General features: G+C 35.8%; 1 protein-coding gene across 17 annotated transcripts in view; it reads left to right on the top strand.

Annotated features, from left to right (window-relative positions):
- The first annotated feature begins 1,284 nt into the window (after window positions 1-1,284).
- The window catches only part of LOC121329731 (liprin-beta-2-like), a 50,088-nt gene continuing 27,681 nt past the window's right edge, over window positions 1,285-23,691 (top strand). For 3 of the 17 annotated variants that reach the window (XM_041275450.1, XM_041275445.1, XM_041275447.1), the window contains exons 1-3: window positions 1,288-1,542; window positions 13,204-13,314; window positions 18,594-18,799. In XM_041275450.1, coding sequence (XP_041131384.1) covers window positions 13,242-13,314; window positions 18,594-18,799 — 279 coding nt within the window. In that variant the 5' untranslated portion in view covers window positions 1,288-1,542; window positions 13,204-13,241. Of the gene's footprint in view, window positions 1,543-13,203; window positions 13,315-18,593; window positions 18,800-19,661; window positions 19,823-20,204; window positions 20,281-22,588; window positions 23,501-23,691 lie in introns of those variants that run through there. The other 14 variants (XM_041275456.1, XM_041275455.1, XM_041275444.1 and 11 more) reach the window with 10 other exon arrangements.

Below are 23,691 nucleotides of genomic sequence, written 5' to 3'. Positions count from 1 at the left end.
ATATAGCACAGTGAAAGTGAAACAATACGGTTTTCTAAGTTACATCTAAAAAAGAATAATTGGCTAGGAGCGGTACTGCAGATACATTAGTGACACAACAATGCACTAGTGTTCTCCACTTGAGGGAGACAGACGATCTGTTTTTAATGTCTATGATATTTATTTATCGCATGTTTTTCAATGAGGAGAATCATGTCAACATCGCACAAACCGCTCAAATATCTTCCACTTGCTTTTAGGCGCACATTCAACTCAGAAACGATTGGTCTGCAGTACCCCTATACAGGGGAGCCTCGTTTTAAGTTTATCTTGTGTTTCATGACCTATGACAGAGCATGAAGATGTACACCGTATACGACTGCTGTAAGATGTGTTCACTAAGTGGTATACCAGTAGTGGCAAACACATTTCTGATTGGGGAAAGTGTGTGTTCTGTAGCTTAAATGACCTTTGGAGATTAGCAAACAGTACAAGGTCTAACAAAGGACATGCACAAAATGCTCATCTGGGGAAGATTACACGCCAGAAAAAATGCATAAATAAAATAAAATAAAACATCGTTCACATTCACCAGATGTCGCTGTTGAGCTGTTTAGCCTTGAGCAAATGTAAGAAACACAATGGAGAAGAAAAAAAAAAGTTGTTGTCTTTTTTTAAATTATTATTATTTGGAAATTACATGTCTGCATTGCATAATCCGAATACATTTTAAAACAGACCGCAATCTGCGTTGCAAAGCCGTTGGATTGGTTTAGAAAATGAAGGAAGTCACTGTTTACATATATCTACATGAAAGAGTTGATTTATTATTGACCTTTAGCAAATGATAAAGTAGAAAAGTAAGTAGATATGATGATTATATATATATATATATATATATATATATATATATATATATAGAGAGAGAGAGAGAGAGAGAGAGAGAGAGAGAGAGAGAGAGAGAGAGAGAGAGAGAGAGTTTGTTTTTATATCTGTTTATTTTCGTCAACAAATATGCAGATTAAAGTAAAAATGAATGTTTTGAATTATTTCTCCTTGGTGCAAGCAATAAAAACATATTCATACACAAACAATATAGTAATTAAACCTTAATTTGGGCATTTCATTTGAAAACACGGAGCATTCGAACACTGATATCCCGACAAACATAAATTGAGATGACAAGGCAATGCGGCCATAGCCATTGGAAATAAAACCATCAGAACAGAATGCTGCATGCACAGAAGAGTATAACAGTCAGTAATGCTGTAGCAGCGCATTGTACTGTGGTTGCAATTGCACGCCTCTTTAATCACATGACAGGTGATTTAAAACAGACTTCACTGTTATCGAACTATGGCGACAAACATTCGCAGTAGGACGAGAAATAAGGAGCTACAGACTGGAATACTGACAGGCGGAACTACAGCAGCTGCAGACAAAAACAAAACTTCAGCTGCACACGATTGTTCTTTTATTTGTTTTTTTTTTGTTTTTTTATCTTGTATCAGTTGTCTGCTGTTGCTGTTATTAAAGTTGATTTAAAGAACAGAAAGTAAAAAGGTAAGTTAATTAATAGTGATCAACACGCTAGGTCATTTATATATTGCTTTTTTTCCTGTAAATGTCGACTTTCGTGATAAATTTAAATGTTATGCTTTGATTATGGCAAACAATTTGCCGTTTTCCAGGGAACTTTAACAGAGTTCAAGTATAAATAAAATAAAGGTGTGTGTGTATACATACATATATATATATATATATATATATATATATATATATATATATATATATATATATATATATATATATATATATATATATATATATATATATATATATATATATATATATATATATAAAACACATTGTCTTTAGTTTTCATAGTTCAAAAAAGGTTCAAACGACAAGCATTTATTTTTAAATCTTTTATTTGTAAAAATTACTATAGCCGCTGATTGGTGTCTCTGTGAACTTCCTTTCAAGTTTGAAGCGTTTTGAAAACTGTTCCTGTACGGTATGAAATTATGTACGTGTGTTGCGCAGATATCTGTACCCCATGTAATTCTGTATCCCCGCATGCCCATGCAGATGCAGTTTTTTTCAAAGCTACGTGGATGCGCGATACCCATGTGCCCGAGTCCCGCTGTGTTCTCAAGCATTGCCTTGAGTTCTGCTGCAGTTTGCAACAAATATTGAAAACAAGAACAAACTAATTCTGTAGCAAAATAAAACAGCACGTTTAACACCACTGATTTTCTACAATATGCTCAGCCTCCTGCGTTGCTCAATACACGAAACCCTTGATTAAAAGTAACCTTATAAAACTGTATTTTTCTTTTAAAACACATTTTAACTGTATTACAGGTAAAGACTGTTCAGAAACATCAAGCGTTCACCTATCTTGATCTACACAGGCGACAAATCTATTGACACAATTCTATGGGGGCTAGAGAAATCTGCTAACACCTGTCACTTTCCACTACTTCCTCCAGTCCCTTAAAGGGACAGTACTGTCAACAGTATGTATAATTTGTTTAGCCGGTAATGATATGAACAAGCGGAGAATAGCTTTAAGGCAGGCAATTAACACCTGTTCTAGTCGAAACAAGTCTCGTAGCATAATTCTTATAGACAAAATAGAGTAAGGAGTTTGGTGATCTATACACGCTGCCCTGGAGCATGTTACTAAAGCACATCAGTTTAGATTTGTATGCAATTAAATAACTGTATAACTATGAGAAAGTATTCAGTAATAGTGAATTGCTGTTGTCTTCTGATCAGTGTATGCTTGGCTGGTGATAAGCCTTCGACGTTGAGTTGAAAAACTCGGAGTGCAAATCCAACGGCTTGAAAGTCGGAGGATCCTGCCACATCGTGGCTTACATGTCGCAAGTGACCAGGATCCATGAAAAATTGATTGGATTCGGTCAGCAGGGTTGGATCAATTAGCAGTACCAAGGTACTGACAGGGAGCACCACGTAAAGGCTGATCCAATGCTCCCCATGTCCAGTCTGGCTGTTACTTCCTGACCCTGATTGGTCATCAACAACCCAGTGGCAAGAGAAGTGGTTCCAGAGCAACACTCACAACCAATTCTTCATTGCTGACCCAACAGACCTCCCGCCCGGCTTTGACCTGCCACGCCAAGATTGGACTTTACTCAGTCGCTATCGTACTGGTCACGGTCGGTGTGCAGCATGTCTTTATGACTGGGGCCTCATAGACAGCCCACTCTGGTCATGTGGGCAGAAACAGACAATGCTTCATGTTGTGGAGGACTCCGTGCTTTACACACAGCTGTTGATTCAGCAGTTGCTTGGCTGCACAAGAACAGCCATTGTTTGCCATTTGCCATTGTGAGTATTATAGGTCATGTTACGTGTTTTTGGTATTGAATATTTAATACTGTCCAGTCTGCTAGTACATTTAAAATGTTAATAGAAAAAAAGCTCATCATTGGTTCTATTTTGCTTCAGCTGTTTTTGTTTTGTCAAAAAAAATGTCCTAATTTTAACTTGCCTATTGTAGGCATTTAAAAACTGAAGCATATCTACATTTCTCTTCTTAACACGTTCTGTACATGTGATATGTCCGAATACATGGAGGCACATTTTTACCATATCACTATGTTATTGTGATGTAACTTCTAATTACCTCAACTTCTTAAGAGTATTAGAATATATGTGTGTTCTAATTGACTTTGGATTGTTGGGACTAAATCTTGGAAAGCACTTTCCCAAATTTGATGAAGCTGTGCAACGACATTTGTTTCAAGATATTATTTCCCATACTGTCTGCGCTTATCATGTACTGAAACGCAGTCTGTTTTCAATGCTACTATAATTTGCCCTGCAGGGCATCATTCCCCTTGAAGGATGTGGCAGGGAGTTGACTTATTCTTCGACTTTGTACATGATAGAAGATGATGCACTACATGTATATTTTGACAGCCAAACTGTGGTGGTAACCCTACTAGTTTTTGTATTGATTTTTTATTTTCTATCAAACTTCAATGGTTTTTACTCTTGTACTGTTGATTGATTCTCCTGGTCTGAACCTGTCAGATTTACAAAAGTTGTAGTACGCTGCCAGATAGACGACAAGTTGATCTGGAAATTCAAGATTGTGCAAAAGACCTGGAGTTACTGACCTGGGATGGAACTGCATTCTGTAATAAATAGAGTGAATATGTTCTCAGTGGAAGTTGGGGTAGCTGACAAATCATTATAAGTTCAAGGTAAATGTAGGTTTTAGGGAAAAAAGGGGAAAAAATGGTTTTCTAATAGCAGTAGTGCCCTCTGGAGGAAAGCTGTACAGTGTGGTAGTTGACCTTGACTTTCGTTAGCACCCTAGCCTTCAGCTCAGGACGCAGAACCAGTGGCAGTCTACTTAACACATGATGGAGCCTTAATTGATAGGCAATCTCTCTGAAGTATTGTGTTGGGTATTATGGGGCATACTGTATAGTGTAAAAATCAGTCCATGGTTGGAAAAAGCTGAAATAATTTCCTGAACTGATGCATGATCGTTTTGTAGGAAGCTAGCATGAGTTCAGGAAGTCTAATTTTCTTGGTGATGTTAAATTACAGACAGCATAACTATCTTCTTTTAAATCAATGAATACTGAACTTTCTTTTTGTATTAAAGGATATCACTGGGTTAAAAACTGCTATGTACGAATCACACTTCATATTTACTATATCTAGTGAAATGGAGAAACTGTGCGCAAGTTTGATATTGATTATTTAGAGCATTTGGCATTATACTGGAGGTCATGTGGTTTAGCAATGACACAAAGCTGGCTCTTGTGCCATACACTGCTATTGCTTTTCGTGATAAGAGTAATTGTATTTGTATGCCTTTACAGTCACTTCACAGTCTGGGAAGTTAGCAGGCCTTGTATTAAATTGTTTAAAGGCAGATAAAGCTTTAGTCTACCAAGTGTCCTTTATGAAAGTTACATAGAAAGACTAAGTAAATAAATATGTATATATTCTCTAGCAATTAGTTGCAGTACCATGTGGAAGTCTATTCGTCTGTGCTGAACAGTGGTGGATGAATACTGACCCAGTTCAAATGTTAAATTAAGACCAAACCTGTTTTACTTACATAAAGTCTGAACGTCTTAATGATATAAACTATGGCATTATGTAGATCTGCCACCATTAATGTACATTGAATACACTGTAGGATCTGCTTCCTAGGATCTTCATACAAATATTACCACAGCAGTAGCTATTTTATGCCGACATAACTGCTGTAAACTGGAGAACTATTATTGTGTAACTATATACCTAAAAATGTTATTTTTAAGAAATTCATTTGACTTAGTGAATATTGTTATGGTTTGCCAGTTTACAGCAAATATGTTTTACATTTTAAGAAGAAACTTGTGTTTATTAATTAAACTGCCTTTCTAAACCAAGATTTGCCTGGGCTTTGCTGCAGGCAACATGCTCACATCGATCAAAGGATAAGTTTGGTAACATCTGTGAAAATCACTAATGCAGTCCTTTACAAAATGCATCAATTATTAATGTTTTCAGGGAATCAAACTGTAGCTTTAGTTAGGAACTGACGAGTTACTCAGAATAATGGTCCCGTATATCCTGTTATGTTTTCTTTAAATGTTATCTGACATTTGCTCTGGAAAATTATTTCCACTTCATGCACTTTTCTCCAATGATGTTTTTATGCCGTACCAGAACTGCCATCTGAGATAGTGGAGGTGACCGTGTAAGGCTGCAGGCATTATTTATGGAAATGTGTTATGAGATCTGGAGGTATTTAGTGGTATTTTTTTGTGTATATATTTGCTTGGTTTTCTATGGAGGAGAAACCCAGGAACAGTTTCCTTTTATCTAAGATACAATTAAATGTACAGTAAGTGATGGCTGGGATTGTGTATAATTCCAAATTATGTTTAAAGTCCATTACTACAAAGTGGAAAAAAACACCTGAAAAACTAGAAATAAACACAGCAGGTATTTAATTAAAGGCAGTTTAAGCAGACACGGTTGTTTGTTTCATATTTTTTAAGATAGATAAATTTGCTTTTTTACCTTTAAAAAAAATAAATAGTAACAAGCTTTGCAAATCAATTTGTTACATAGTAGAGAGCAACGTGATTGCCTCAAGAGTATCAAAATGTTTGTGTACCTGAGAGCTGAATATAATGCTACGTGCAAATACATGGGAGTTATTTGGACACATTTTGTCATTGAGATAACTTTCAAGACTTGTGTTCTGGAAGACTGCTCCTACTGTTTTGTAAATAGAGTTCTTTGTAAAGCTGGTGTTCGATGCATACGGTAGGCAAATATAGGATGCAACAATGTATAAACAATTGGACACCTGGTGGTTCTTTAACAATGCTGTTCTTGTTGATAAAGATTGTATCATTTGAATATAGCGACAAAAATATCATAAAGAAGAAACGGCTGTCACAGCACCTTTTACTAAGTGATGCAAATGTATCACGTTCAGTGTCCAAACATTTTCTTCTGGTGTCAGGTTAAGAGCAAATATATATTATTGGTAATAACAGGCATTGGTCATGTCTGATTTATGGAGCAGATTGAAATACTAGGATGTTTACTGTACCTTAAAGCTCCATTTTAAAGCATCTCAGAATACCATGGTGACTACCAGGAGAAAGTGTTAAGTTCAGGGCTTTTTAAAATTGTTAATTGTCAATTGCATAAAAGACTCAATTCAACGAACCCTTATGGTGAGTGATGGTGTTCAGCTGTTTGTAATACAGTGGTGAAACCAAGCTAAATAAAGATCTACAAAATGTAATATGTAGGCCTAACTCATGAAATACAGTGGCTCTCAAAATAGATCATTGCTTCATTCAATATTTAGATTTTAAGGAATGTGCAAATAGTTCACTAAACATGCAGTAATCTTCAAGCCAGGCTTCCTGTGCAAAGTACAATGGTGTGTTTTAGTAAGCAGCTATGCCAGTAATTTACAATTTGAAGCAAACAAAATAATCACTTCTCAGAACCATTGTATAGTGAGCAAATTCCCAGTGACTTTTAATACAGAAGTATTTAGTGTCACAGCTGTACTGTTAACTAGGGTGGCTCTTGAGGACCTGTAAGAAAAGACAACATTCAAATGTGTTATGTCAACATCACAAGATACTGTTCAGCTTTTTTGGTAACTGGTAAATGGACATGTCACTGTGTTTTATATTTCATGTAAAATGCTATGACTGGAGGATCTAAAATAAAGTCTCTTAACCTTGTTACAAATGTTCATTTTTGTTAACATCTGTGGTATAGCTCAAGTTTAAAATGAGCTGGCAGACAGATTCCAGCTCATGAACTGTTGATTTGAAAGGGGCAGCCTGCTGAGTACAGCACACCTAAAAGCTGTAGATTAAAAAGAGTTTGCAGCTGTTACTGCTTAGCAAGATCATTTATTAGAAATATTGAATAGTTTGTTACACACCACGTTAGTTGCCACATTTAATCGTTTATACTATGCATAGCCGCTAACAGCAACTATTTTACAGATTTGGATGTTCACCTAGGAAAATCTTATAAGAGCAATTACATATTCTATCATCCTTGCTGGCGTATCATCATGATAGCTAAAGAGTGCAGAAACATTGAAATGTTTACAATCCCACTGTGTGGCTGGCACTTGTCCACCAAATGTGACCAGATGCCCTAGTCTTTGGAAAAGGTGGTTCATGTTTCTAGCAGGAAAACCTGCTTTGCCACATGTCACACAGTCAGAGCCTGACATGTACAGTAAACAGGAATGCCCACGCTTGAGGGTGCAGTGAGGTGTGCTGGGCAGTTCCACGTGGTGTGTTCAGACAGGTGCAGGGCGGGTGATACAGGGACCCGTAACCATATATAGCACACTAGTCCTGATTTTTAAGCCTTTTCATCAGATTTTCAGAAATTAACTTTATTAATTGAATGTGTTATTGTAATATTATAATATGTTTAAACAATCATATTTTCTTCTTTTTTGTTTTAGAATTACAGATTCTAAAACAACACACACTTCCAACAACACAGTTTTTGCTACCGAGAGTGACTAAGATTGAAGAGTCTGTTCCAGACAGGAAATCTGCCTGTTGAAACATGTTACATGACTGTTTGTTTGAATAAGTGTAATGCCATAACAATGAACGCCCTTCTCATTAGCATTATGAAAGAAATGTACTAATGGATGTTTTAAAGAGTGAATCCTGGTGTCGCACAAAATACTGACTGCTAGCAAGGTTGCATTTTTAAATAAGGACAAAGCAAAACATAAATTGTCAGCAGTCAAAGGATATTAAATTCAAGGACTGACAGGATAAACTGTAAAAGTCTGGGGTTTGAGATCTGTCTGCTAAATCACTGCAGGAAGAGCGAATAAAAAATAAACAAACAAAAAAGAAACATACCAAAACAAGTGCTTTTCTGTTCCGCACCACATCATGGATCATTCTTGCTGTGTAACCTGTTTGACAATGTGGGCAATAATCCTTACACAAGCAGTGCATAGAGCAGCCATTTTGAAAAGAGCTTTGAAACAGAGTTTAAAGTTATTACTGTAAAAAGTTGTCAGGATGTTAACAATGGCTTGGTTTACATGCACTTGAAAATCGACTCTACAGTCATGACTCTGTCACGTTGTCACGCGAATACATCGTGAAACAGCAAAAGGACGTCCTTTTGGCAGCGCGACTTTAAGGGCAAGGCCAATCGTTTCCTCATGATACAAATAGCTGGAAAACCCCATGTAAACTGGAGCAGGAATTGTGCTTGTGGCGCACGAGATTTCAGCAGTCAAGAGTCAGTTCTTCTGACTTAATCTCACGTAATCTCCAGCAGAAAGGCCATACAAAACATACTCTGTCCCACACACACACGCACACAGGCAGGCACGCACACAGACACACTGCACGTTTATGGACTAACACTAGAACCGCTGTGGTTATACTCATACCTACAACCGTTGGTACATTTTGGACACTTAACAATATTAAAATGAAAGACAAACTATCGGATATAAATCAAAAGCTTTATTCAAGCACATCATATCAAACATCTGCACAGCCGATGTTTATTTTCTAACTTACCGGGTTTATTTACCACATATAAAGCACTACTTCACAAAATGTAGAAATTATATTTTAGATTATTTTCCTCATGACTATGAATTGAGTAATCTGCATTGGATTGCATTGCAATCAGAACTGCATAGCAATGCATTTCCTAAAAAGCACGGCAAACATGTTGTGAGGAAAACTGTCATGACTTGTGCATGTAAACGCCACCAGTGACAAAAGAGTAATCTACAATAGCAGTAGGAGAGGGAACAGTATATCTCATTTTTGATGAGAAAATAGTTTACTTTTCTGCTATGCACAGCAAACAAAGACATTCATCTTACATTAGCTAAACCCATTCCTGCTGTCATGAAGCTATCAGCACAGTACCTATTGTGTTTCTGCTGTATTCTGTTTTTTTTTTTTTTTTTTTTTTTTTTTTTTTAAACTAACTTGGGTGTAAAGGCACAAGCTGATCAAACCACACACTAGCCAAACATAATGTTCCTCTATGTTTTTTTTTTTTTCTTTTTAACTTAATTGGGTATTGTAATTAGGTTACATTCATTCCATGAGAAAGGCTGATTCAAGATGTTTGTTTTGCAATATGGGTTGTAACTGCAGTTTTGTAGGATATGTTTCTATTAAAATAAATTCTGGAGGAACGGGGTGGTATTCTTGTTTGTGGCTGAAATCCTCAAGCATTTGATTAAACCAAAAATGTGTACTCGTAACACTACCTTTTGGGGACCATTTCAACAAAGCTTAAGATGAAGGGTAGGTATCTTTTACTGCTTTGTTCCCTGTGTAATAAAATAGGGCAAGCGTATTTGGCACTGTAGAGTAATTTTTAGGAATTTTACAGCAAATTTCGCAAGAACGGAAGAGCTGACAGTGTGTTGAAAAACCAGAAGGGCAGGGTGCTGGTGGAGAAACAAGGAGTGCATCGTCCTGGGCAAGTAGAAACAGGATGCATGATTAACACTGGTTTGGTGACAAAGAGCATAGTGGGAGTAGCAGTGAGAAAGTAGAAAATGTTGACGTATTGTGCTCTTGAAATATCTTAAAATGAAAAGAAACATTTTTCGTCATGTTAAAAAAAAAGCTTTATAATAACTATCATTATGTGGCTTATGAAAAGTATCTTTAAGCGTTCTAATATTTATAACTTACTCCTCATTTGGTATCAAGTACTGTATCGCATAATGAAAACAGTCAAGAGGTAACAGTAACTTACAATGATTTGCTACCCTGAACGTGTTCAGCCTGTTTTTAAATACCGTACTAGTATACTAGTGTTTGTTACGATGTGTTCATATAAGACAAATACCAGTCACTACAGTTTCTAAGTCCCATGCATGGCAATGAGAGCAATTGCTTATTCTTCTTTGTGGCAGCTTTAGCCAATCATCCAGGCAGTAACTGACCAGGGGCTGCACACCCCAGAATTGCGATATTCTCTTTACATTATGCACTATATTGAGGTGCGCATCCCAACACATCACCAAAAACACTAGAGTTACTTGTAACCCAGCAAGTGGCTCTTGAATTGTGAATGCATTATGAGTACATGTGATCAGCATAAAAATTGAAACAGCTGCTGACACAAAAAAATAAAATTAACTTAAACTGCATGAGTGTCTTTAATATGTTTCTTTAATATTTGTAGTCATTGTATTTGTCATGGGGTATTGGGTATTGTACAATTTACAATAAATGGGTTCTGTATTAAATGCAGGAAAGACCTTAATGTCGTCACTAGACTGAACTAATTAATTTTCCAAATATCCAACAGAAAACAAATTGATTAATGGCTCCAAAGTGATTTATAGACCTAAGGATGGTACCATTACTCTCACTGGTGTCACACTAAATGTCACCATATAATTAACACCATTGACGCACAAGTTCCTTTCACCATTCTATTGAGCTACAGTTGTCTTTTGTGTAGGAACATGAGCATGTGTACTGCTGTGCCATTAGACACAGTTAATTGCCATGTGCATTTCCTCCAGCTTCAATGTCTGCTTCAGTTTAGGGTTTTTGGTCAAGCCCAAACTGTCTGAACAGAGAAATGGCACCTTTAAAACTGTATGTGAGGAACATATATAATTTAAAACTGTATGTGAGGAACCTATATAATTTAAAACTGTATGTAAGGAACATATATAATTTAAAACTGTATGTGAGGAACATATATAATTTAAAACTGTATGTGAGGAACATATATAATTTAAAACTGTATGTGAGGAACCTATATAATTTAAAACTGTATGTAAGGAACATATATAATTTAAAACTGTATGTGAGGAACCTATATAATTTAAAACTGTATGTGGGGAACATATATAATTTAAAACTGTATGTAAGGAACATGTATAATTGAAAACTGTATGTAAGGAACATATATCATTTAAAACTGTATGTAAGGAACATATGTAATTTACACACATTGCAAGTATGAATATTTACAAAGAGGTTAAGTATCTTAAATCGGTGCTTGCCGCCAGTTTGATTCTTGGACATTGCACTTACAATTACCCCTCTAATTAGGCATGAATTTCATGAGTTAAAGTTGCAGGAAATTAAAAATACAGTAGTGTGGATGAGATCTTGTGAAGGTGATCCAAGATTGAGCTTCATATATTACAAGCAAATACCCACAGATGTAATCGTTTGTGCGCTGTGTGCATGACTGAGTAACTTGCCAGGTTCTTGGATAAAAGCGCATATCAGCTGATCGGCAATGTCTGTGCAACTGGAAAGTTTAAAGAGCTGTAAACCCCATAACTGAATGGTAATAATGAATGGCAGAAAATAAAACAGTGCTGTTGTATTGAATTTAAAAAAAAAAAAAAAAAAAAGACATTTGTTCCAGTTATTAAAACTGCAGCACTGTAGAATTGTAATAGTATGTGTGTTACATCATTATTTTTCAAAGCGATGCCATCCTGGCGCCTACTGTTAGCTTCTTGGAAAATCAGCATGCAGTGTTAATATATGCCACAAATCCAGCATGCATTTTAATTAATCTACTAAGTTTACAGGCACTGTACTTTTGTGTGTACAAATGGTACACAACAAAAGCACACCTACTGTAGAGAAATGTTTTGGTTAAGTGCATTTTATATAACATCAGTGTCATCAATGTGCTCAGATTTCACTAGAAGTAATAAATAAATGAAAGCAAGTTTTTACTCATCCTGCCTGATACAATGTGTGTCATGTCATCGTGATCTACACTGAGACTGAACTCTAAAACGAATTGCTCTTCTCAGGTTGCAGCCTGTTTGTCAAAATTCAAAATAAATTACTATGTAAAACAAGGGTTAAATCTTTCTATATGCACAGTATGTATCATTCTGTTTGGTTCACATGATTTAAAAAAATGCTATGTAAAACAAAATAAATTGTATTTATGCATGATATTGGCAGCCTTAAAGTACAAATACAGTAATATGTTATTAAATAGCATTGCTGGCTCTTGTAAAACTTAGGACAAGGCAGTTATTTTTTAAAATATGGGAGATAGTGCTGAGCCACGAAGTCGCCAGCTAAGGGGTAAGGCAGCTCAGCTGCTGAGAAATGGCTGTAAGAACAAAACCGGCATGGAGTCTTATTTGAGTTCAGGTTTACCTGCAAGGGTTAATTAAACCTATTTTTCAGTTCCAGCTTGACAAGTTTAACTATAACTGTGTATTTACTTTCTGAGATTATGGTCCTGCACATTCTACACTACAGGACCAAACAAAATGACAGGAAACAGTGTATGCACACTACAGTACCAAACTAAATCACAGCTAATAAAGTTTTAACATTACTTCCCTTGATTTAAATTAAACACTTTTCATTATATATCTGAGCATCTTGTTGGCCTTTTTATAGCTTCCCCACATTGTCTGGATGAAGACCTTTCTGAGTCAAAATAAACTCCTAGGTCTTTTTCATAGTTTCCTTTTTCAATTTCAGTATCTCCCATAAGATATTTATAATGCACATTTTTATTACCTGCATGCAGTACCTTACACTTTTCTCTATTAAATGCCATTTGTCCTGCAGTAAATACACATCACCAGCTTTTGTAATTTAAAGCTAATGCAGTTTGTTGTTGTACATCATGTCTTATGTTTGATTATGTATGATGTATTTTTTTCAGACAGGGCAGGTTCAGGTGTAACAGAACAAATGCAGTAGATGGCCACCATGTCTTCAGATGCCAGTCACATGCTTGAGGCAGCCTTGGAGCAAATGGATGACATAATTGCAGGTAAGAGGATAAGTGCATTCTTTACACTGAAAGAAAGTAATTTTATTGAAAACCTGTATAATTAGGATCCCTATTGTCTTTTTATTTGTATATTATTTAAATGTTAAAGGTGTCTATTGAAAGTACAATATTCCATTATAGTAAACCTAGCCAAAGCTGGTATTAGAACATGATTTATATAGACTAATAAACAATTAGGACAGTCTGGCTAACCAGAGGGGTTTGATTACCTTTATGGCACAGCATCTTGTATGAAGCAGGAATAATTGCAGCTCACAGTTCTTGGAATCATTTGTAATGCAAACAGAGAATGAATGCGCACATTAAAGCACAACATCCCCTCACAGCACTTTTTCTTTGCCATTATTGCAGCAGTTTTATTTGGTGACGAAATTTGAAAAAGTTTTGTTTTGTTTTGAAAAAACAGTTATTGATATTTACGCACAATGGACTGTTACAGCTCCATAACATCATGAAATGGAACTACCTTGACATTAAGGGAAAGGCAATGCATGTAGATACTTGTGATTTCAATATGAGATCCAGGTTTGGAAGAGGGTGATGCTCTGGTTTTGTAGATACTTGTGAGGTCAGTGTGAGCTCCAGGGTTTGAAGAGGGGTGATGGACAGGTTTGTAAACATTATTAGGAAAGTTATCTTCTGGAACAATGTCACGTTGCATATGTATCATCTGTGTTAGTATTTTGTATGATGATAAAACTTTTTAGAAGATAATGTTAATGTTAAATAAATAACAATGTTATTATTTTTTCAGTCCACCAAGGTTCAAAGGTAAATAATTATCTGACTTGCATAAGCAGCAGAGCGTATAAATCTGGAACCATCATGTTCTTAATTGCAGTGTTCTTCTTCAGAAGAATTAGTAATGCTATCCTAATTACTGATTATTATTATTTGGCCTGAAATGAAGACTATTATTCCTTTTTATTATGCAACATACTAAATCATGTACCTCAATCAGTAAGTCATTCATTTCCATGTGGATCAGGATAATTGGATATAATCATTAATAGAACTAGTGAATTACAATGTAACTATGGTATACTGTACCTCTGTACAATAGGTGCCATTTTCTTTCTAATTGATTTAAAATGTTTTATGATCAAATATCATGCTAGATATGGGCCTGGGTTATGTATGGTATGTTTTGCTTCATATGCTCTAAAGAAAAGACAATATTGGGAAAGTAAAAGAAATCAGCAATATATTCAGTTAATTTTACATAATCTGTGACTGATGAAGACAACTTTCAGCTTTAAAAAATAACAATGTTTAAATGATGAGAGGGGCCTTCTCAGATAAATTTACACAAAAAAATAAAATTACATAACAATAGTGGATTGATAAGTAAGTTACTTCAAAAGCAGCCATAAGCAGTACATCATCTAGTCTTCCAGTAATAAACAAGTAAGGCAAATGAAAACTAAGCCTCTTTCGGAAAAACAAATATGGTTCTTGATGTAGAGCATTGCGAAGAAATACAATGTTATCCACATACCAACTTCCACTTGCATCAGTAATTCCACACTGGGGATTTCCACTGAAGGTTATATTAATAGCACAGCCAACACAAAGTTCAGTAGTTCTGCATGAAGTTAGTTTAAGTAGGCTGAAAGCTGTAGCCTCAGTCTGTGTAATACAGTTTGTAAGCCAGCGTAGAACAGCATGATCCAGGAAAGGGAACCAGGCTGTTGTAGTTCTAAAAACCTATTTGTTTTGCATTTTCAAAACAAGCTAATAAAGCGTACATCTTTTTTGACTTTGAAATGTCTGACTGCTCATTGGAAATAGCCTCTAATACAAATGCTGAAATACAAATACAACTATATGTATTCCTTGTGATGGCATGTTTCATGTTAGTGATACATTTCAGGAAGTGCTGTACAATATGCCGTTAATACAAGGGTATCAAGTAGCACCTGAGAGTTGTTCTAAATTAAAGATCTATAAATAGAGAATTTACCCATAGGATTTCTACTGAAACTGTTAACCATGCTACCACTTCAGTGAGAGGGCATTTTTGTGAAATGAGCCAAAAAACACCCACCAGACTCACTAGAGTGCAAATGCTATTCACAGCAAAACTCTTCTTGCTTTAGACAGTAGTTATTTGATTGAAAATTGAACAATGCAAACACATTGTGTATTTTAAAGAGGTATTTCAAAGAGTCTTCCGTGCACAGGGATCTGAAAAATGGATCAAATTGCATCGGCTCATATGCTATATTTAGAAGGTTCTCAGCGTTCCAGTTTAAATCAACCCTTATCATTCCTCCAACTCTTTAGATATGTATTTCTTTGGGCATCATGTTTTGGACGTAGTGCTGATGGTGTACTCTAGAAACATTTTAGAAATAGCAGATGGAATGATGTAAACTATAAAAGCAAAACACGTCAGTCGCTTTTAAGTTCATATAGACAGCCTTTCCTGGAGCACTATTATAAGCTGCTAACATTATTTCACCGTCTTTTTGTGTGGGCCACATTTTACTCCAAACCCACCCTAATGGTGATTGCCTCCTCAGAAACGTTTTTCACATTAAGCCTTTATTAATGCAACAGTTCAGATTTTTGTCAAAAAGACCTTCTCCTTGCTGTTTTTTTTGTTTGTTTTTTTTTGGAGGGGGACGGACACATATTTAAGTGCAGTGTACAGCCTGTAGGTGGCAGTATTGGATCGTACAGTGTGAACCAATAACTGAAGTTTATTTTATAAGTCTTTTTATGTATTATACCGCATACAGAAAATAAAATAATCCATACATACGATTTGAATAATTTAATTTAAAAATTTTATAAATAAATACATATATTTACTGTATTTCCCCTTTAAGAAATGGATACATAACTCAAAACTATTCATTTATATATTATTATTTTCATTGTTTCCTCGATCAGCCTAGCAACGGTTTTAATGCAGTTAACTTATGAACCATAATTCGATTTTTTAAATGTGTTATTTTGTATTTATTTGTACTGGGTTTATTTTCAAAGTAAAAAAAAACAAAACATGTGTTTCTACTTCCATCACCAAAATATAATCCCACAGATTCTGGAGACACCCATATCTGTTTTTACACACTTGGCAACTGTGACATGCCTACACTAAACATCAGCAAGGGTTTGGGTAAAACTTTCCATATTATATGAACTTTGACAAAGGTTGTTTATGCTGTTCCAGACAAGAAAGCATTCACAACTGGCTTTGACTTAAAAGCATACATTGTTGGTCTTCCAAAGTAGCATCCCACATATCTGTCACTAGCATGTTTAGAATTCACCGCACTGCTCAGTGCTTAAAGATGAGAGTAAGAATGAGCTAGCAGCTATGACTGCTTTACTTTTCATCAATCTCAGATGCAACATGCATTTACCCAATTCACACCCAGGGTTAACCTCAAATGGTACATTTATAAAACACACATGGAGAGAAACATTAACCACGTCTCCAAAATATTACTTAAATTACATCCCAGGGTAGTATTCTAATTCAAATACAGGAATTAGGTACTAAAATAATTTAAAAGAAATTGATAAATTACATACCTCATATAACTAATCTTGAATGCATGAGGTATAAGGTAATATATTACAAAGACCAACTTGTGAATGAGACAATAGTGTAAAAGATATAATCCTTGTTAAACAAAATTAAATAATGAATAACTGGCTATATCATTTGGAGGATTTTTTAATGCAGCATATTTTTAAACATCTACAGACCATATTAAAAAAAAAATGGAATTACCTAATAGGTGTGTGATTAAGCTGAGTGATTAAAACTGAAGTATGAAATCACTTCATATTAAATGTTGACAAGATTCAATCATAATGCCTGAATATTTATTTGCACTACGTTTGCAATACAAATTGTGTGTTAGATAACATACAAATGCATAGCTAAATAAGCACAAGATGCTGTCAAGAAAAATGAACCCAAGTATGAACCCGAATCATATGTGACAGAAAACATTAAACAGAAACAGTAATACCCTGTCATCACCTAGAGAGTCTTATACATTTATACTGCATGTGTGGGTGTTCCAAATCCTACTGTTTGTTATTTTCATAATTCTGTGTCCAAGCTTTGAATTCAATGTTTAATCTGTAAAAGAAAAATAAATGACTTAATTAAATCTATCATGACAAGTAAATGGCTAAGTACACATGGTATAAACAGAAAACAGGCGTGTGCTTGGTGGGTAACTCAAAACACTTTGTGCTTCTGTGTTTAACAAAACGGAATTAACACATGTGTGAAACCTTGGAAACACTATATTGACTGTTTGGACCCGAAACTGCAATGATCCGAAGCAGTAAATTTATAAATATATATATATATATATATATATATATATATATATATATATATATATATATATATATATATATATAATTGTACAAAGTGTCATCCTGTATTCTCATCAAATGTTAAAGAGGTTGATTTTAATTCAGTTATGATATTAAAATCAACACAATACAGATCTCTAATGTACTTTCATGATTTGAGGACCATTGCTTCAGTCACCGGTTGACTGCTCCATATATAGTTTAAGTGTGTATCCAGGAAAAAGCTTTATGTCCCATGTTGGGTTTAGTTCAAAAGCCATTTGGTTGACAAATGTCACCCTATATAAGAAGCCAGGTGCTGCCAGAATGAAATGCCCATGTCAACACACAGGTGCAGTGCGGACAAGCTGTTACACCATTGACTATCAGAAGAACAAAGAGGGAGGAACAGTTTTAAATGTCAACATTTGTGTGAACAGGGTAATAAAGGAACTATGTCAGTCTGGTCCAGTAACTCAGAGTTTTGTGGTGACAGTTGGCAAATTCAAAGATGTAAGGATGTTGGTTAACCGCAAATTAAAAATAGATGCATTTATTTCTTACTTTCTCAAATGTTTTTTACAGTTCCCCTACAATCAGACTAATGACTCCAGCCACATGGCTGGCTTGTCAGCCTCCAACACCATGCAGGGATTTCAACTGAGAATCACTATCTTAAACACAAATATGTATTTACAATAGTTATACCCACTACACAAATAGGAACTCTGTCCTGCCACACTTAGTATCTTTTCAGTTGCTGTGATTTTCTATATACAGTATGTGGATATTTAATACTACACTGCATGAAGAGAGTGCTAATATCAGCGCTGTGAATGTGGCGTTCCAATGATCATCACAGGGTATGTAATGATATTTGTTTTGTCTACAGCATCCAGAAGGAAATATATTTTTTTGTGTTATTTTAGGTTCCAAAGCTGCTGCAGAGTATGCCAATGGCCTCTTTGACATTGGGACACCAGTGTATTTGGGGTCCCTGCAGGTTTTACAACTTACAGAAGAGCTGAGAATTGCATTGGAATTACTGACGAACGAAGGAGAGAAAGAGTCTTTAAGAAAGCAGATCTCAGGCATCACAGCACAGTATCTGAAGGACTGGCTAGAGACTGGCACAGTAAGTATCTGAAATAAAAGATGCATAGATAATGTAGAACACGCACAATTATTTTTTAAACTGTATTTAGGACGGTTTTCCATAGCGTTCTGGAGAAGTTTATTTTTAATAATCAAAAACTGAAGCTCAAGCCTATTTTTATTGCAAACGCTATTAAAATAATCTTGTTATTGAGAGCATATGGAGACTGATTGTGGTTTTGAAAGAAATACCCAACCCTAGGAGGGACATAGAACTATCTTAATGACCTAATCAAGCTTGAGAAGTACCTAAAGAACCTATTCTGTAATGAGATAGAGCTTTGGCATACTGTATGCTGGTAAAATAGAGCTTTGGATCCTTGTTAACTGTTTGAGTTAATGACCAAAGCAGGGGTGACAACAAGACACCCATTGTATTGAAGTGTAATCCATTGTGTGAGCATAATTAACTACAGTGTACAGGTAACAAGGTCTGGGATGACTAAGCTCACAGTAAACTCTTCAATGGATCAAACTGCTATGCAATGAGAGTCCTATTCCCAGCCCTGAGTTAGTATTGTATTCACTTAGAAGAATTGATTCTCCAATGATGCTAGACCTTGAATGTCAGATTGATGGAAACGTACTGTATATCTTCCCGTCCAGCCAGTGGATGTCTGAGGTGACGTGGACTGCAGGGGAATGGTCACATGGAAAACGAGAGAGATCATTAAAAGCAGTAAGACAGCAGCATAGCATGTGGTTTTGACTTGGCAACAGCAGATTTAAATTCAGTACAGCTTAGAAATAGTCAAGTGTTTTTCTGGGCAGAGAATACGGGGTGTCAGCAGGTGTACATTAACTTGGATCCCAGTCTTGCTACTGGAGCTGCTCAGCTCATCACAAGGGAGAAAACAGTTGGACGAAGCAGAAAGCCAGTGAAATCCACTATCCAGTCTTCTGGGATAGTGCTGAATTTCCTGTTGTTCTTTCATATGCTGCTTCTCTCACTTCACTCTTTTGAAACACAGGGGGATCACTTGAACCCTTCCTTGGTGTGGGGGTAAGTTAGATCTGAATTAAGAAAATAAGGTATAATGGTTCATTATGTGGGTTGGACTTGTTGGTAATGCAGAACAGCTCTGGCTTCATTGGGTTTAAATGTAATAAAAGCAGCCTTTTGCAAACAGCTGGTACTGCTTAAGTGTCTTCAGTGTCAGCACCAGTATTATTCAGCTGCCCTTTGATGTTTAGTAAGAAGGGTCTGCATGAAGCATCCAGAAAGTTTTAATGCTAAAAACATTAATTTGGAATTGGATGTTAATCCATGCATGTATTTTGTTTTAAAAAAATGCTCTTCACTTGAAATTATAGTCTTTAATAACGGCAGATAGAAAATCAACAGATACCAGTACAATCTTTTTTTTTTTTTTTTTTTTTAACAGCATCCGATAAAGCATCAAAAATACATGATTGATTATTGAAGATGTGTAATCCATGTATTTTAGTTTTCACAATCTGGTAATGTATACTTTAAAAATGGGAGCTATGTTTGCCCTTGAGGTTGGTTTAGAATAGTCAAGGTGGATCTTTTTCTGTACTTATTAGTCATTTATATAAAAAAAAAGTGTGAGTTTTTCAAGCCATTCAGTAGATATTGGATCACTGCTTCTTGTGTGTATGGAAATGAGTGTGATCTTACTCTGTGTTCTTGTTCTACATCTCTTTGTTGTAAATGTAGCGTTACTGATTGACAGAACAGGTACGTGTGCTGGTCCAAGTCATAAACAACCTGTTGCTTAGCCTAAGTAACTGATGGGAGGGAAGTGGTTTCTAGATATAGTCTATATACTCTATGGAACACCATGCTCTTCAGCATTGAGCTCAGACAGTGACAGCATCCTAGGGCTATCAAAATGGATCTGAAAAAAGAAAGGAATTGTAATGTCTGCAGCATGCTGCATTTTCTTTGACAAAATAGGGTGGTGGTGCATTACTGTCAAGGGGGTTCTTGTCTAAATAGCTTTAGAAAGCAACATGAAGAGGATACAGTCAAATAAAAAAGAATAAATCATTAAGGAGGCAGTGTGGTCCAAGTCAAGGGCTTGTAACCAGCAGGTCACCGGTTCAAACCCCACCTCTGCCACTGACTGACTCACTCTGTGACCCTGAGCAAGTCACTTAACCTCCTTATACTCCATCCTGTGGATGAGATATTAAATCAGTATCCTGTTGGAAGTGACTCTGCATATAATACAGTTCACAGCCTGCCTCTGTAAAGCGCTTTGTGATGGTGGTCCACTATGAAACGTGCTATATAAAAAATAAATATATTATATTATTAATAAACAACAACATGCACAAAGCATGTGAGGTCAGTTGTGGATGAGCACATCTGTTTGTAACGTAATTATACTGCATACGCACAGCCTGTTTCAACTGAGTCATGCTTTATTACGAGATAGCATTTGTATCTCTTGAAAAAACTACAAGTGGAGCTCAAAAAAATGGATCTACAATTGCAGCCATTCAGCTATGGCTATATTTAGATAAATAAATGGTTACTTTTTTTGGAGACTAATTATATTTTGAAGTAAAACAAAAGTGTTTGATGTGGGTAATTTAGTATCCCATGCTTTGCGGATACTCAAAACAATTAGCTTCCCACAAACAGAATTGTCCTTTCAGAGATGTGGATCAGAACACCATATAACTTTGGTCCAAACAGCAATAGCCTATTTCAGAATATTAAAGCCCTGTCATTATTCTTTGCATGCAGATACAGTATAAAATGCACATCTACAAAGCTTACTGGATAAAAAAAGCAAGAGAAAGAAAATATCCAAAGGCTGAAGGATAAAGATATTCTGTAATATCAGAGCAAGAAAAGAACTTTTGCTTAAAAGCATTGTCTTAGAAAAAATCAAACTGTTTCTGTCAAGTCGAATATTATACTACATGATTAGGTGAAGCCTGGTATCTAGGTGATGAGTTGTAAGCATGTGACTGCTAGGAATGTCTTTCATCTTCATTATTATTGCCTGTGTTCTGAGTTGGGATTTGGGTATATATTAACAAGATAACCCACTGCATTAGAAAACAAAACTGTTTTATTTTTAGCCTCCTTGGAGAATATTTATTCATGTCTTTCATTTGTTAAGAAATGTGAAACATAAATGTCTGCAAGGCTGAAACTTGTATTACTTTCAGCGGTTCTGTGCATGTGTCATGTACAAAAGGTCAATGTCTTTACCCAAAAGAATAACAAGAAGGAAACAAAAAGCTAGGAGAGATTCAATGTCTATTGCAATCTGATGCTTTCCTTTTTAAAATACTATAGAAACAATGAGATTCCTGGTTTTCTTTGTACCGTACAGAAATAATTCCAGGCAGATTTTTTGCACAGTACAGTAATATTGATATTGCTTCAGAAGAGAAGTCAAGACTGCAGATATCTTTTAAACTTTTTACAGATTCAAACTTAAAGGATCTATCAGAATTGTTTAAGTGCTGTAATAATGTTACGCTCAAGCAGAACTGTAACAAAGGTAATTTAAATACATGTAATGACTGCATACAATGTATGCCAGTAAGTATTTTTCAAAGATGATTTACACTGGATAACCCAGCTGGGCAGTTTTGACAGAGTGATACAGTGTGTTTATACATAGCTCCGTTAGTCTCTGCCCAGTTTGTAGTAAACAAGGGTTCCTCGTAACAGAACATTCTGTGTAGCTAACAAGAAATGTCCCTGAGTAACTTTAGTGCGTAAGAATGCAATTCAGATCTAGGAAATGGTGCTGGGCAAAGGCTGAAGTTTACTGATTGGAAAGTGAAAGAGGTCCTAGTTTGCCTCTTTCTACACCATGCTTGACTCTGAGAACATTCTATTCTTAGTTCTACATTACTTGCACCTCAATGAGGACCAGAATGCAGTGTCACATTTGAAAGGCATACACGGATTGTACTTTTCTTTACATCTCAGTAGAAAAACTGTTTGCTTTTTGACAGCTAATGTCAGCTGGGGATTTTATGAGTTTGAAGAAACTGCTTTGAGTTCAAGCAAAGTTGTTGCTTAGTCTGTTCTGAAAGGGCTTTAGCAGCTTAAGTCGTTGTTTTAGGGATTGAAGAAAACCATGGGGGCTGTGCCTGTTATGGAGAACAGCAACTGAACTTCGACAGGAAATAGGGTCTTTTGGTAATGAGTTCCAGCCAGCCTTTAACCGGAGAGCTAGAGCAGTTTCACAGATTAATGGATCTCTCTGTGACGAGCAAGGAGGCTGTACAATTTTTATTTCGACAACAAAAAACACCTAGGCACAGCTAAGTTTAGACTTGTATAGAGTCTTAAGTTTATTGAAAGCAGCTCCTCGAAAGAAGCCAGCTGGCATGGTTTATTTTCAAAGTCTGCAGCCTGATATTAGAGCTTGTCACTTAACTTCATTGAAAACCAGATGCTCCATGGCTTGGACCAGACGTTACTCTCAGGTCTGGGTTTATACAGTTGCTTTGCGTCAGGAGAGTGGAGTCTAAGGTGCTCGGGAAATAATCTACTGAATAAATTGAGCAGAGTGTCTTGTTCCAAGCAATACTACAAAGTAACTGAACGTTGCAGGACAGCACTGCATACTCTGACACACACACACAAAATTACTCTATTAGGCAATAGTTAAGGCTGCAATGGGCCTGAAGCATGGACACTGATATTGATTTTTACAAGCATTTCACTTGGCTTAAAAGGGTAAGTGCTATATTTGCTGATTCCTCTATTTTCTTATTAAATGCATCTCCAGGTATTCTTAACAGTTTAAGTTTATGAAGGAAAGCATGCTAATCTGTGAAATGTTAGACATTGCCAAGTATTTCATGAGAATCTAATTTATTGCAGAGTACATGAGGACAAAGATAATCTCTTTTTCTCATGAGATGTTT

This window comes from Polyodon spathula, chromosome 17 (genome assembly GCF_017654505.1).
Source record: "Polyodon spathula isolate WHYD16114869_AA chromosome 17, ASM1765450v1, whole genome shotgun sequence".
Classification (NCBI taxonomy): domain Eukaryota; kingdom Metazoa; phylum Chordata; class Actinopteri; order Acipenseriformes; family Polyodontidae; genus Polyodon; species Polyodon spathula.
This window is presented reverse-complemented; position numbering and strand designations above follow the sequence as displayed.